The sequence below is a fragment of the Anser brachyrhynchus genome, assembly GCF_964034855.1.
Source record: "Anser brachyrhynchus genome assembly, chromosome: 10".
NCBI classification, from domain to species: Eukaryota; Metazoa; Chordata; class Aves; order Anseriformes; family Anatidae; genus Anser; species Anser brachyrhynchus.
In genome coordinates, this window is record NC_137705.1 from 11,412,787 (window position 1) to 11,427,716 (window position 14,930).

At 55.3% G+C, this 14,930-nt stretch overlaps 1 protein-coding gene across 5 annotated transcripts in view; it reads right to left on the reverse strand.

Annotated features, from left to right (window-relative positions):
• Window positions 1-14,930, reverse strand: part of PLXNA1 (plexin A1) — a 108,731-nt gene that overhangs the window by 10,299 nt on the left and 83,502 nt on the right. For 4 of the 5 annotated variants that reach the window (XM_080605965.1, XM_080605967.1, XM_080605966.1 and 1 more), the window contains exons 22-29: window positions 13,250-13,506; window positions 9,597-9,663; window positions 4,816-4,962; window positions 3,865-4,024; window positions 3,198-3,379; window positions 2,653-2,749; window positions 1,765-1,955; window positions 718-887 (exon numbers count right to left, since the gene is read on the reverse strand). In XM_080605965.1, the coding sequence (XP_080462091.1) occupies window positions 718-887; window positions 1,765-1,955; window positions 2,653-2,749; window positions 3,198-3,379; window positions 3,865-4,024; window positions 4,816-4,962; window positions 9,597-9,663; window positions 13,250-13,506 (1,271 nt within the window). The remainder of the gene's footprint in view (window positions 1-717; window positions 888-1,764; window positions 1,956-2,652; window positions 2,750-3,197; window positions 3,380-3,864; window positions 4,025-4,815; window positions 4,963-9,596; window positions 9,664-13,249; window positions 13,507-14,930) is intronic. The other variant, XM_080605969.1, reaches the window with a different exon arrangement.

The window sequence follows — 14,930 nt, forward strand, 5'->3', positions numbered from 1 at the left end:
AAAGCAATTTGGCTGCCATTTAACAAATGCCAGACACGGGAACGTACGTACCCGTCTCCAGTAACGGCAAGATCAGAGAGATGAAATCAGTGAGGCAGCAGAAAAGAAGAATGCTGAGGCGGGGGTTGCAGAGAAGGAGCCGACAACGTGCGCTCGAGCCCCGGCCCCAGCACAGCACTTACTGAGGTCTCATAAGCAGCTCCTCCCCGCTTTTCAGGGAGCAATTAGCAGAGCTGATGGGCTGGCTCTGCAGGCGAGGTTATGGAGGATACGTACACGGCTTTACACTAACTTTGTTAGGGCACGCTCGGCTGCGTGATGGGAGGGAACGTGGCACACACCTCCAGGACAGCCAAGACGAGAATCCGGGCTGGCATCTCCGGAGGAGCCCCGAGGACAGAGAAGCCCGAGCACCGTTTGCTCAAGGTGAGATGGGAGCGGGACTGCATTCAGCCAGCTCCAGCCGTCAGGGGGAGCGTGCTGCCTTGGACTTGGGGATGTAAGGGCTGAGGGAGCATTGCATTCCTGGGATTTTTTGTGCTGCAGAAAGGCATGCAAGGGATTTACCCACACCCAAATCACAGAGATATGGGCCTCTCTTGTCCTGGATCACTTCCACAGACAACCAGAGGCATATTTCTGCTCCCTGTGGGAAGGGTAGGAGGTATCATTAGCTGTGACACCGTTAGCCCCTGTCCCACTGCCCCTCTCCATTACCAGTTACTCTTCCAGGTGTGCCTGACATCATAATCATTGATCTGATGCTTATCAGCTTGTTCATCCAGGAAATCAAACATGTATTTGATGGCGAGGGGCAGCGCGCTCCCACGATGTGCTGTGCTGAAGATAGTCTCAAACAGGTCATCCACGAACTTCTGCAAGGTGCCCTGAAGAGGAGAAGGAGAGAAGGACTATTCAGCACCACCAGAGAGATGAGCCTTTAAACTAATTTCACTCCTATTCCTACCACCTGGAAGAGAAGCCCAGTACAATCTGCGTAACCATACTGGTTCTCAGTGGTATCAACAGAAAAACAGGCACCATAGCAATGAGATTTCTGCTTCACCGCATTAACCGGCATGCTAAAAACATAGAAATAAAATCACCGTATAGAGCAAAAAGATGAAGGGATGTATGTTGTGTCATGGTCTTTATTTGGGTTCCATTAAGGCACCCAAGACCTGACCACAAACATCGCTGAAGAAACCCTTAAGTCCCACGATGCAGGGAGCCAAACCACAGGAGACGGCTGACCCCAGTCTCTGCAACTCTGAGCCAGTATCTTCAGCTCAGGCTCCTGGTCCCCTCTGAGGACATCTTAGACAAACGGCACCCGCTCTGCTTTAGAGAAGGTTTTGGGTGTGCTGAGGGAAGGGGAACCTCCTGTGATGCCAAGTGCCCCAGATATTTATTTACCCTTCTGACATCACCAATGTTGCAGCTTAACCCCAAACAGCAGACAAACGGGATGAGGTGCCTGCTCCAAAGCACCTCTGCTTTGCAGTCCAGCAGCTGCTCAATGACACAGCAAACAGTACAAGTGCCAAAGGGTGTAAAAAGCAAATAGGACAATCCACTTAAGGGATGCCCATTTAGGGTTGTGGCACACAAAAACAGCACCTCCAGCTCAGGCCCAAAATCAGGAGAGCAGTTCCTCCTGTGCTGAAGGAGCAGTCTAATAAAAACCAGTGCTTATCCTAAATCCTTATCCCTCCCCATCCAGCTTTCAAAGCCCGGTGGCAGCTCTGTGTCTCCGTGCCTTACCTTGGTGGCTAGCAGGCGGGTCAGATAGATCTCGGAGACCATCTTGCTGCCCCGGTCGCCCTCTCTCTGGTCCATGTGGTCGTGGTTTTTCACCAGGTGCCAGAGCTTGGTGCCGCTCTCCAGGTCGGGGGTGATCATGGGGGTCCGTGAGCGCAGGCTGTCGGGGCTGCTGGCCGTGCGCAGCATGCTCTCTGCAAGCACCCAGCACAGAGGGAAACTCGACCTGACCTCCACCTCGCCACCAGCCCCTCCATCCCTGTCCCCTGCTCTGACTTCAGTGTGTGTTCCCTGCTAAATAGGAGCTTGGGATTCAGCCTCTCCCGTCGGCTGTGCTGGGCATCACCGAGGACCCTCCTCGCAGCCTGCCCAGGTAAATGAGCCCCTGGCTGATGCAGAGAGGCCAGCACCATCTGATACTGCTTGCAAGGGACTCTGCAGAGGTCTGGCTCCCAGCTCGCAGATGCCAGGATCACAGCCTGGCCTCCCGTGTCAGCCTGAGCTGACCACACAACTCCCTCCCAAACCCAGGCCAAAGCACGCTTGCCAGCACGTTCGCTAGGGCCCTCAGCTAAGCCTATTTAAGTGCTTAGAGCCTCTGTGCCTATTTTAATGAGATTTCAGGGGAATAAAAGGGAGTGGATCCCTTAGCTGCAGCCATCTGACACCTGTCTTTCTCCCCTGAGTCCAAAGAGATGACTCTGGGGGGCTCTGCTCCCTCTCAGACACCAGCATAACACAGTGCAGGAGAAACAGGGATTTAGAGGACTTTGTTCCAGTGAGACAAAATTACAGGCACCTGTCCTGTGCCTCGATCTGCAAACCCAGCCTGGTGCTGCCTTCCCTGCCAGCACCGCCCAGAGCAAGCTTTGGATCCCGCTGCACACTCACCGTATCTGCTGAGGGACTTGGTGAAAGTGGAGGAATTGGAGATGTTGTACGCTGAGTTCTGCTTGGGCACCAGGGCTACCGAGGAGCCATCCGTCACCTGCAGGCAGAGGTGGCACGGGCAGGCTGTGACACTGGGGTATGCACACGAGGAACAGGCAGGGAGAAGCCAGCCCAGGAGAGATGAAGATGCTCTGCACCCCATCCCAGGGACACCCATCTCCAGCAAAGGAGACCTAAACATCTACCTCTGCAACACCTTGGGGGCACAGGGCACAACGGGAATGCAGCAGAAACTTCGACATGAAAATGGCAAAGCAAGGTCAGAGCAAGGAGCAGCCTCTGAGTCCTGAGGATGCCCCATGGAGGGCTTCCTTGAACGGAAGGACCATAAACACAGGGACCGTGCACGGAAGTGACTGCAGACCTCCTGGCCACGTCCCTTCATGAGCAGCCAGTTCTGGACAGCCCAACTCAGGCCCTGATCAGGGTAAGGGGGAGAAGAGACGTTCAAGCTGTCAGCAGCTTGTGACTGCCCGGTGCCTTACCTGGTAGTGGGCCAGGGTGTTGAGCCTCTTCCAGTCATTGTCAATCTTTGTGGTGACATCCTCGTCCTGCAGTATGATCCGGGCCATCCTGCCCTGCCGCCACTCTGTCCCAGTGAGGGAGAAGGGCTCATGGTTAGCGGGCAGCTTGGAGGACAAAGCCAAGGAGAGCAGAGGAGCAAGGTCTGGGCATAAACGAAAGAGCCCTGCCATCACCTTTAAACCTAAGGACCGACGACTGTCAACATGGTGTCGGGCAAAAGCTGTTTCTAAGTGTTCAACAAAAGACAGCACCAGTCTGGCCCTGGCAACCCTTCTTCAGCTCTTCTCCTCTCCATCCTCCTGCTCCTCCTTCAAGAACAGGACTATTAGCCCTGTTCTCAATTATTTCTGGCCTCCCTGGCCCTCAGCTAGCTCGTACCTGCATCCCAGACCACAGCCAGGACAGAGAGGGCTCCTCTCCTCTCTGCTTGCAAGACTGACTTTCTCATCCCCATGCACAGCCAGTGCCACCAGCCCAGCAGTCTGAGCCAAAACGGACTGGACAAACAAAAATGCAAGTGTCCTGACAGGTCCCCTGTCCTGATTTGCATTCGCCTGCCTCAAACGTTTAGTTTTTGGCACTTCTGCTCTTGTCTATTCCAAGAGGAGTGCTCGGCCTCTCTCTTACCCAGGTCCATGTCTCCAGCTTTGGGACGCTGGGAATAGGGCACCCCTTTGTAGACAGCATCCAGCAGCTTCTCCTTCACCTGCGTGATGGTGTCACAGTTGAGCACCTTGACAGGAATCTCTGGGGCGTTCTCGTTCTCAGGGTTCACACAGTTGAGGGTCTGCACAGCACAGAGGGCAGAAAGACTTGAGTGAGAGGATGTCACACACTGGCTGATCCAAGGACATGGGGCTACAGATGCCTATGGTCACATCTCAACCCCAGGCTGCTCTGGAGGTGCAGCACCATGGCATATTCCTGCTTCCCTCTTCTCCCCACCTGTCCCCTTCCACCCCCAAATCTCCAGGTGTTTCCAGAAGACAATATGCAGGAATCCTGGGCCAGGAAACAATGCCCTGCTCACGAAAACCTGCACAGCTTGAGCAATGCCCATGCACACTCCACTCCCAGCTCCACTCAGGTGGAGACGGAGGCGGTAAAGAACCAGCTACAGGCTCAGCCAAGGGCAAGGTCCAGCATTAACATGCAGCTAGACAGGGGAGACAGCTCATATGGGAGGAAGAGAAGCATTTCCCCATCTCCCATGGAAATCTCAAGGCTTTGATTTGCACCCAACGTGAGCCACTGGCTGGCTGCTCCAGCCAACACGTGCTCAACAGCGTCTCCATCCCCATCTGTGTCAGGGCCGTGGGGTTTGCTGGTGCTGAGGGGGATTCAGTTCATGTTTGGCTTCCCCAAAGCAAACCTCGCCATGCAAAGGCCCCTTTTTGCACCCTGGTGAGATGGGTATCACACAGACAGGGCATAAGGCACCCAAGGGTGCTGGAGAGAGGAACAAGAGAAAAAATGCTCCATGAAAAGCACTTTGGGTATCTCCAAGACCTCGTTAAATAGCTGGACCTAGGGGTCCTGGCAAGAACCAGTACCAGTGGGGTTCCTGCCTGCACTAACCAGCATCTTGTAGTCAATCTGTTGCCGGATAAGCTTGTCTTCACTGAGGGAGTAGCGAGCCTCTCCTGTGATGGCATCGATGGGTCCCTTCTCCATCTGCTGCTTGATGGCACAGTAGAGCATGAAGAGCGGTTCCCCAGCACACTCCTGTGGGACAGGGACGGAGAGAAAGAAAAGAGGGGGGGGTGAGAAGGTGCCAGGCACCACCCTTTCCTGCTCTGTCCCTGCAGCATTAAGCCCCACCTGTGGCTTTATAAACAGTCTCCAGTCCTTGCCCTAGTGTGCCCCCAGTATGCCCCCTGGAGCAATTCATTCTCCCTGAAAACCTGCTGGAGGTTGTTCTCTTATCAACCCCTAGCTTCAGTTTCCCAGAGTTTCCAGACACTCGTGGATAAATTCTGCTCAGTCTATAGGAAAGGATGAGCTAAAAAGGTTAAATTCAGGACTAGTGAAAAGCAGAGCTGCTCTGGGCACAACGCACCACAGACATGACTTAGTAGAGCCGTCTGTGCATGGGATATGAACTATCATCTGAGCATCTGGTCCAGCCGAGGAAAGCACGTGAGGAGTGGAAAGTGACTGCTGCAGAAGGACAGCCTGGGGGCTCTCCCCTGGTAGCACGACGCAGTCCTGGCATCTGCCAGGAGGACGCTCTCGTGTGAGAGAAGGTCGAGAGATTTCTCCATGAGACAGCTGAGCACAGCCAGCTAGGTCCAATGGGAAGGAAAAGCAAGAGAACAACTCGGTGACAGTCCTGCCCTGACCCTCCAAACCGACGGAGTTTCCTGCAGTTAAGCCATTTGCCACCTGCATGTCCCCAATGCCAAAGCCCCACTGTCAGAGCCATCAGCCACAGCAGCCAAACCTCCCAAGCAGGAGGAAGGGAGAAGAAAACTGGACCAAGCACTTCTCCCAAAGATGCTGGATATTAAACCTGTGGCAACCGAGGACGTGCCAAGGTTGGAGGCACCAACCAGTCCGGAGCCATGAGCTGGTGAAGGGCGGTTGGAAAAGGACACCCTTTATCACCCAAAGCATCCCAACGTGCCCTTCCAGATGCAGACGTCAGCCCTAAAGGGGAAAACGGGGTAGGATGGGAGCGGAGGGGGCCGAGAAAAATCCCAACAGATTTTACCCCCCAGCCCTTGCCCCTCCCTCCCAGCCGCCTCGCAAATAAATTGTACTTTGGTGCAAAGTGCGGCTGCTCTCCCTGTCACCATATGCTGTTAGCATCTCGTTAGCATCTGCGGTAATTAAAGAGACAGCTGCTAACGAGCAGGAACAGGCATACATCATCCCCAGACCTTCCGACAACACGCCTGTCTTTGAAATTATGTTTCATTTGCAAACTTGGCTTCATTAAGTCAGCGCGGAAAAGTGAGAGACCCGAGGTGGGTGCTATGCTGCGTGCTAATGGCTGCCTCGGGAGGCGAGCGCGCCAGGCTGGCCGAAAAATTGGGAGCCCCACGGTGCTCCCACGGCACCCCGAGCCGAGCCCTCCGGCAGGAGGAAGACGAGAAGGTGCTTCTGCCCGTTGCTTATAGAAATTTCTTGTAAAACCTCCAGGCTGGGGAAAGCAGCGTGGATGGGGAATAAATCAGAGTGGTGTTCCCGGCCACGGCGCATGTGCCTGCTCCGTCCTCAGCCCCAGATTTCCCCTCAGCAGGAGCGAAGCCCCCAGCCTGCTGTCTGAAGGGACCCACGGCTGTCCCCAAAAACCATCCTGCACATGGCAGCACACAGCCTGACGGCTCCCCTTTGAAACCAAGTGCCACCAAGGAGGGATAAAGCCACAGAGAAGGCTCAGTGTGAGTGCCCGGGCAGGGACAGACGTCGGGGCAGGAGGCAAGGTCTGGACCACGGCTGTTGCTCCAGCCCTGCTGCAGCTGGCACCCGGCTGTGGTTCTGGCATCACGGCATCCCCTCCTCTGCTGCTCAGACGCCAGCCTGGCTGGCAGGGAATTGACCTCTTTTTGGATTCATGGGCTAGACCTGGCCCTACGGCCACCCCAGAGGGATGGAGCCATCCTGGGGATGGGTATGTCTCTTCTCCATGGCAGGTGAGGATCATTCAGGGCTCGTCCCTGACAGAAACCACCGAAATGAACGTGGCCTACAGAACCAGGCACCGGGCAGGTGCCCCGGGATGATGTCCATGGGGTGAGAGGCAGGAGGGGATGGTTTGATGGGGACAGGCCACCCCGCAGGCTGCTGGAGGACAAGGCTGTGTCCGGGCTCTGCCAGCCCCAGCACAGCTCAGTCGCAGCAAGGGGACAGGGCAAGGACAGGCTGAGGGATGAGGGATGTTCTCCCTGCAGGCTGAGCAAACACCCCGCGAATGGCACATCCGCACACGTGTCGGTACGTGGGGCGCAGGCTGAGGCAAGCCAGCTAAGGCTCAGACTCTTTTATGGACTAGATTTAGCTCATCAGGCACCTAATATCGCGCATTTTTCAGTGCTTGTCTCAATTTATCCCTCTCCCTTTCCCCGGGGTGTCTCATTAAGACTCTGATAAATGCTACCGCAGGGCCCCGTGAAAGCGCCAGCCCTGGCTGACTCCAAACGCTGCCACCTCCACCCCTGGCCCCGGGCAGGAGGAGGCTGTCCTGTGCCTGTCCCCATCCCCATCCCCATCCCCTGTCCCACGACACGGCCGTGCGCCCAGCCCCGCTCCAGGCAGCTTTGCTGAGAGCAGCCCTGGCAGCTGGGCACACATCCGCCTGCCTCATTTACATGCACAATTACCGCGGTTTGGTGCAAGGCATATGTTTTCCTGCTGGCAAACTGTCTGCTGTGATACCTCTCCATCTACTCCGCGGGTTTCTCCTGCTTCCCATGCCACCTGTGATCCTCACTGCCGGGAGATAGGCAGGAAAGGCCCCGCGGGTCTCCTTCGGCGGGGCTGACACAGGAGGGGCCACGGATGCATCCTCAACCCTCTTCCACTCTAATGTGAGTGACCCAAGCATTTCAGTTTCCACCACTTCCCCAGCACGACAAATCTCACAGCCAGCGTGCTTATCCAAGCCCTGTGCATAAATCCCTCCTGTTACAGTGCACCTAGATCAGATTGCTCTCCTGCTGCTACCAGCCAGACACCAGAGGTGACTTCTTCTGCCAATGCCATGTCTTACCCAACGGCTTTGGAAAAAGGCATTGTCCGGACCCCATCCCCACGTCCCTCTCTTCCTGCTACTCCTTATCCTCAGGCTTACCCAGCACTGGCAAAGCACACGGTGACCTCTCCGAAGAAGGACTGGGCTGTGCTGGGACAGACACAGGACACTGGTGGCAAACAAACTGGTCCAAAGCAGCTTCTGAAGGAGGTGGCCATGCCCCTGTGACCTGCCCAGTCCAGCCAGGGACAGGACAAGGGTGTCCAAACGTGCACACAAAACCAGAATGTCCCCAGATGCCACCCTGGGTGTTGGAAGGATGTGTGCTCTGCCTTGATGGGCTGAAGAATAATCGTGCCTACTTGAAGGATCCCGATACTTCAAGTAGGATCTGACCTTCAAGGGAGGATCTGACCCCTTCCTTGGCCCTTTTGTGCCCTGGGAGGGGGCTGCAAGGTCCTGCCTGCCCACCCCTTCCTACCTGGTCCCACCTGGCACTGCCACAGCAAAGGACAGGAGGGCACAACCCAGCAAAGCCGCAGCACGAAGAGGCCGTGGGAAGTTTGACATCTCCCTGCAAACAGCGCAGCTTTTCTCTTCTCCCACCCCTGGAAAGCAATCTCCGCTGCATGCTACAGCTAGATTTTTATAGATACAGGCTATCCCTCCACGGAGGCAAAAAGCCAAGCGCATGTAAGTGATATTATAAATCACCTCTCGTTGACGATCACTTGAGTTCTGCACAGACTCCTGCTTGCTCTCATCTCTTGGCTGGAAATGGTTCAAACCCTCTTTATCTTAATGAGGGATGAAATCCCACAAAAACGGCTGTGTGCCACCCAGCCTGGCTGAGCTGACGCCAGGCAGGATCCCAAGAAACAGCCCCGCTGACTGACACGTCGGCAGTGGGACCGCCAGAGCCCCAGCAGGACGTCCCCCTGCAGGTACGGCCATATAACCCGCACAGCTCTTGGTGCAGCCCTAGCGGGTGAAAACACCAGTCCTGGCAGGGGAAACGTCTTTAATATGTTCATACAAACGTGGTGGGGAGAGCTGCTGTCCCCCAGTGGGACCCTCGGGGCGTAAAGTCCCCAGGGGACACCTTTCGGAGGGGAAGCAAGAGCAAAAGCGGAGATGCTGGGAGAAAGCATCCCCCTAGCAAGGAGCCTCACTTTCAAAAGGCAGAAGGAAAAGCAGCAGCGTTACGTGAGGAGCGCAGCACATCAAGCTGCAGCTCAGACGTGCAGAAATATCCCCTGAGCACAGCCGTGTCTGTAGAAGGACCGGCTCCTGGGGCTTCGTCCTCCTGAGCTGCACAGGGAGAGGCAAGGAGGCAGGAATGGGAACCGCTCATAAGGGATTCGAGGCTCAGCTGGGTTCCTACAGATTTATCCTTTCTCCAGGCACTGTTTTTATGAAGATCTCAAACCCAGTATGCATTAAGCAATCCCTGTCTGCATTTCATTTCTCAATCTCAGCTATTTCCCCAAAAGGGAACCCAGAATCAGTAATCACATCTCATAAATGCAGGACAGAAACCCAGGCCTGGGAAGCGATCGGCGCCCCAGGAGGGAGCTGCAAACCAAGGAGCCCCAGCTCTGGGTGACAAGGCAGGATCCCACCTCCCCTCCCGTTCAGGGTCAGCGATCCCTCCCAAACTCACCTTCAGGAACTTGTACAGCAGAAACGTGAACCAATTCGTCAGCATCTTCTCTGCCACCGATTCCGTTCTGTAGGGAAGGCAGAGAGCAAAACCATCAGGAGGGGATATCAGAGGTCTGATCCTACCCACTGACACCTCACCCTCAGACTGTGGCTGAATTATTTTTGGCTTTATAGGATCACATCTAGAAAGGCAGGAGACTCAAAGCAAAGGGGCATTAAGCTGACAGCCTAAGCTCTAGCGAAACGCCTCCCATCTGCCAGACTGAGCCACAGCAGCCCTCCAAGAGGGAGAAGCAAACGAGTCTCCAGCGTATCTGCAGAGCTGGAGAGAGCCACGGATGATCTTGTCCCGCGAGGAGTCTCGCCCAGGGGACGACCAGCCTCCTACTTCTCCCTCGTACCTTCTGCTTAAATGAAGTTTGTTTCTTTTGTCATGTCCCACTGGAACCAGGCAGCTCCCTCCAGGGACGGAGGGCTGCATGAGACACGCCGGTAAAGCCTCACCAAACCTCCTCGCATTCCATGAGAGGAGCACCCTCCCGCAGTACTGCCAAGGGCCTGATCCAGCTGGAAGCCCCCTTTTTTCCCCCTGGGATCTGCTGCTCTGACTTGCACTGCGGTGCACTCAACGCCGCTGCTGCTCTGCAACCGGCCTGGTGCTACTGGGCCAGCAGCAGCACCCCGAGCAGTCCTTCAGCTCTGGGTCCCCCAGCCTATAAAGGACAGGGAGCCATTGGAGCGAGTCCAGCAGAAGCCATGAGCTCCACGGAGACCTTATAGGAACCTTCCAGCACCTAAAGGGGGCTGGTGAGGGACTTTTTACAAGGGCAGGTAGTAGTAGCACAAGGGGTAGAGGTTTTAACCTGAAAGAGGAGAGGTTTAGATTAGATATAAGGAGGAAATTCTTCACTACAGGGTGGTGAGGCACTGGCACAGGTTGGCCAGAGAAGCTGTGGATGCCCCATCCCTGGAGGTGTTCAAGGCCAGGTTGGATGGGGCTTTGGGCAACCTGGTCTGGTGGGAGGTGTCCCTGCCCATGGCAGGGGGCTGGAACTGGGTGGGCTTTGAAATCCCTTCCAATGCAAACCATTCTGTGATTCGGTGAAATGCCAGGTCCCTGTGTGTCCCCTCAGAGCGGGGTGGCGATGCAGAAGGAGCTTGCAATGAATTACGTTGCAACCACCAGCTCCGAAACAAGCTTAAAAATGGAGCCGTGCTTCTCAGCCAGTGGAGGAAGCAGCTCGAGCTGCCTTCAGAAAACCTGTATCTTGGCCCTTGTTTCCTAAAGCACAGTTCGAATCCAGACTCCATCATGCTGCAAAGGGCCGTGGCGAGGAAGGTTGAGGAGAGTTTGCCTGTGCCTGTTCTGGAACATCACCACCCAGCTCACAGCTTAACGTGCCTGCCTCGGCACCACAGGCTGGTCTTGCTGCCACGAGATTAAAATTCACCTTAACATGTCCATTATTTTTAAAGTCACTTTCGCTCCCTCTGAGGTAAAAAGGCAAGGCAGCCTCCTGAAACTCTCCAGCTACGCTCCTCAGCCCATCCGCCCATTAATCATCACATCAGCCACTCGGGAAGGCAGATGCTCCTGAAAGCACAAGCAATACTAATAACCTCGCAAACGAAGCCACCTTCCTGTTACCCCAAGGGATCAGACGCAAGCAGGTTGACTCAAGAAACCCAAAATCGGGAGGAACCTGAACCTCAGAGCCCCGCTGCCCAGAGGCAATGCCACGCAGGGGAGCTGGGGCAGGAACCCATGGCCAGATGGCTGGGGTAGGAAATCCACTTTCCTGGAGTTTATTCAAGCTGACTCGGGGTCGTATGGTCCCCTCCAAGCCTTTCTCTTGTGCTAATGGGGTTTAGCCCTTTCTGCCCTCCCTGGAATAGCACAGCCCTCCTTAAGGCATTAGGGGACGGTAAGACCTCAGCCTCCAGGAGGGACGCCTGCCTGAGCCCTATCAGGGAAGATTAATCCATCAAGGGGAGCAAAAAAGAGACGAGGAAAGCAATGTGGGTAGAAAGCCAAGGAAAGGGGTGGGCTGATGCTACCAGCAGACATCCTCCCCAGCCCCCGGAGCGGGTCCCTCACCAAGCAGCCCCAAACACTCGTCTCCAGTGCCCCAGACCGGGCTCCAGCCGATGTCTGCCTTCATTTGCGATAGAGCCAGATGCCACAGCAACGGGGGGGATTATCCAATAACCAAATAAATAACAGCTCTCCCCAGTTAGATCAATGTTAATCCAGTTGCCCCGGGCAGTAAGAACATCCTCTCACCCAACAGCAGGGCTAATCAAAAAACCAGCGGAGGCACAGCCCCGAATGCTGCTTGCCCCGTGTCGCGGCTGCAGGAAGAACAAAGTCCCTTTACATTTTACTTTGGGAGGCGCAAGCAGGGTATCGGCCATGGGACCTCATCCCTGTCCTAAGCCTCCTGCAGCTCCTTGCAGTGGGGTCCCCAGACCCTGCTGCTGGGGGCTGCCAGTCCTCGGGCTGACAGTACCAACAGGGGCTGAGCTCCGTCCCCAGGCTGCTCCCGCGACGCAGGTACTGCGGCTGCTGGCCTCCCCGCGCTGCCTTTTAGTTATATTTTATTGATTTACTTCCTTCTGGAGCTTTGCTCCGATGGCAGCAGCTTCGTGATGCTCCGAGTGAACCACGAGCTGGAAATGCAGTTTAAATATTTCAGTGAAGCCTGATGCTGTGGAGGGACAGCAAGAAGAGAGCCCAAGGATGCGCTCGGGGACAGGGGACACACGGGATGGCACCTTCATGACCCACCTCTCCCAGCCAGCCACACGTCTGCACCGCTCCCTCTCTGGCACATTTCTTACAAGGTCTTTTGATAAATTACAGGCTTCCTGTATTTCATTTGTAGGTGAGAAGTAAAGTAGAGATACAAGCCACAGGAAGGTAGGTGGGATGTAGCTGGGACCAGCTTGCATCTGCTCCAGGCATCTCCCCATGGCCGGGCACACACAGCCCAACGAGCTGCCCAGCCTGGCCACACCACGAACATTGGCTGATGTCTGGAAGATGCTCTGGTTTCCTCCAGCCCTTCTGGTGACATGCCAACCCCGCAGCTGTCCCTGCTGGAGCGAGAAGGTCCGCAGGTTCTGCTCCATCTCTGCCGCGGGCTCACGCAGAGATGGGGAGGCGCGGCACAGCGTGCAGCGGGAGGGTTGGCACGGAGCGCCTCGAGGTGGGCTGGTGGAGCTTATTAATTGTTTTTGTTCCACACTTGGTGTATCTTTCAATATTCATCAGCCCGTGATGAAGGAGAGCTCAGAGCTATCATCAAATATTGATGGGCCAGGCAGACTCACAGCAGGGCTTGGCACGCTGCCTCCTGCTCGCGCTCTCCCCCGGCCCCGGGCAAGACTCCTCGCTGGAGAAGATCCGCTTGGCTTTCCCATGAAAACCCCCAGGAGCCTGGCAAGGTGGGCAAGCCCCAGAGAGGCAGCAGGCAAGGGAGGACTCCTGCCAGCTGCCAGCACACAGGGCCACCAAGAGGAGTGCTGACAGCGAGGCACAGCCAACGCCAACGCCCTCACTGGTGGCACCCCAAAATGACACCACCTCGTGTCCCCACGCACACAGAAGTTGCCTGGGCACCACGACCCAGCTCTTGGATGGAAACTCACCTCCGCAAGAGCAGCTTGGGGTGGTTCTTACTCTCCAGGTTCTTCTCGATGAGGTCGGAGAGGAGCTGCTTCAGCACGCCCGTCGCGTACTCCATCTCCCCCTGCAGCGCCGTCATGATGAGGGAGGCCACGTTGCCGCGGTCCCGCATGGAGAAGCTCCGCTGGGCCTCCAGGGTGCGGATGAAGGTCAGCAAGAAGTGCTTCTTGTTCAGCAGCTGCCCGAAGAGGGTCAAGGACTTCTCCACGTTCGCCTGGACCTGTGAGGATAGAGCAAAGCTGGGAGATGGGCACGAGAGGGAGGGCGATGGGAAGGCAGGTGGGCTGCACATCAGGTGAGCACCGTCTCGGGGCATCGCTGTACACAAAGACTCTCCCCACGCACATACATGCACTTCACTCACAAACTCTCCTTGAACCAAAAAACACACGTCACGATCTCAATTTCAGCTAAGAAGAAGGCCGGCTCCCACCCCAGGCTCTGCAGCACGTGCCGTGGGTATCGCACAGACGGAGTTCCTGCCCCTTCTTAATACTCACAAAGCAAAGAAAGCCTCAGCACTGAGCTCTGCAGACAGCAAACTCGCCTGGTTTTAGGTGGATGGGTTTCAGACATACAAGCAAATAGTGGAAACCTGGGTCTGCCCCTCTCCAGACATGGCCTGAAATATTCCCTTTGCTCTGGAGGCGTTTGAAGCTGCATCTCGGGCCGTTCCTGGCTCCGCAGTGCCCAGCAGGGACTGGGCTGGGCTGCTTTCATCTCCACACTGCCTTCGTTAGCGCTGCTCTGGTCAGCACCGACCATATTTCTCATCAGAAATGAGCATTTTTACACACAACATCTTCCCATTAGAAAAGATGGTTTCCTCTGAATAAAAGCCTTGCTGCGGTAAAACGTCAATTTTAATGATTTTTTTTTCCCCTTGTCTTCCTGATTGGGAGAATAAGTGAAAAATTTCATTTCATGTCGATATTTGGAGACAAAACAACGCTCTTCATTTCAAAACATCAACTCAAAATGAAGAAGAGGGTTTTGACACATCAAATCATTTCACTTCAATCACAACTTTGGATCACTGCTCTTTGGTTCAGCGAAGCTTCTCGTGGCTGCGACTTCCCCCTCCAAACTGCTGACATTCCCACAGGGAAAAAAATGAAATAAATCCCATTTCCTTGCCTTTTTGTCACACAACCCTCAGGTGACACGTGTCCCCTCAGCACCCAGGTGAGGGGGTGCCTGCCCCTGGGCATCCCAGAATGGGGACAGGGGAGTGACCCCAAACCTTGGGGTTCCTCCTGTGAGCAAGCACGTGGCTTGGCTTATTTTATTACACCTCAGAGGTGTAATATCCCTATGTAATAATGTTACATATGTAACATATAATACATATAATTACATATGTAAATATGTAATAATGTTACATCCCGCTAGGAACACGTGCTTTAAATTACCTGCTCCCCAAGCCTCTCCCTCTGGACCACACGGGGACCTCGGTGCAACGACGCCGCTAATCCAGGCGGGTGCCTGAGGTCCAGCAGCACCGATGGCTCCCTGCAGACACGCACAAAGGCTTCCTCGGCACAGGAAGATCCCACTGCTGTCTCTCAGGGCAGTGACCCTAAAAGCCAGCTCAGAGCCAGCGGGGCAAGGGACTGTGTCCTTCCAGCAGCCAGCTGAGGTCTG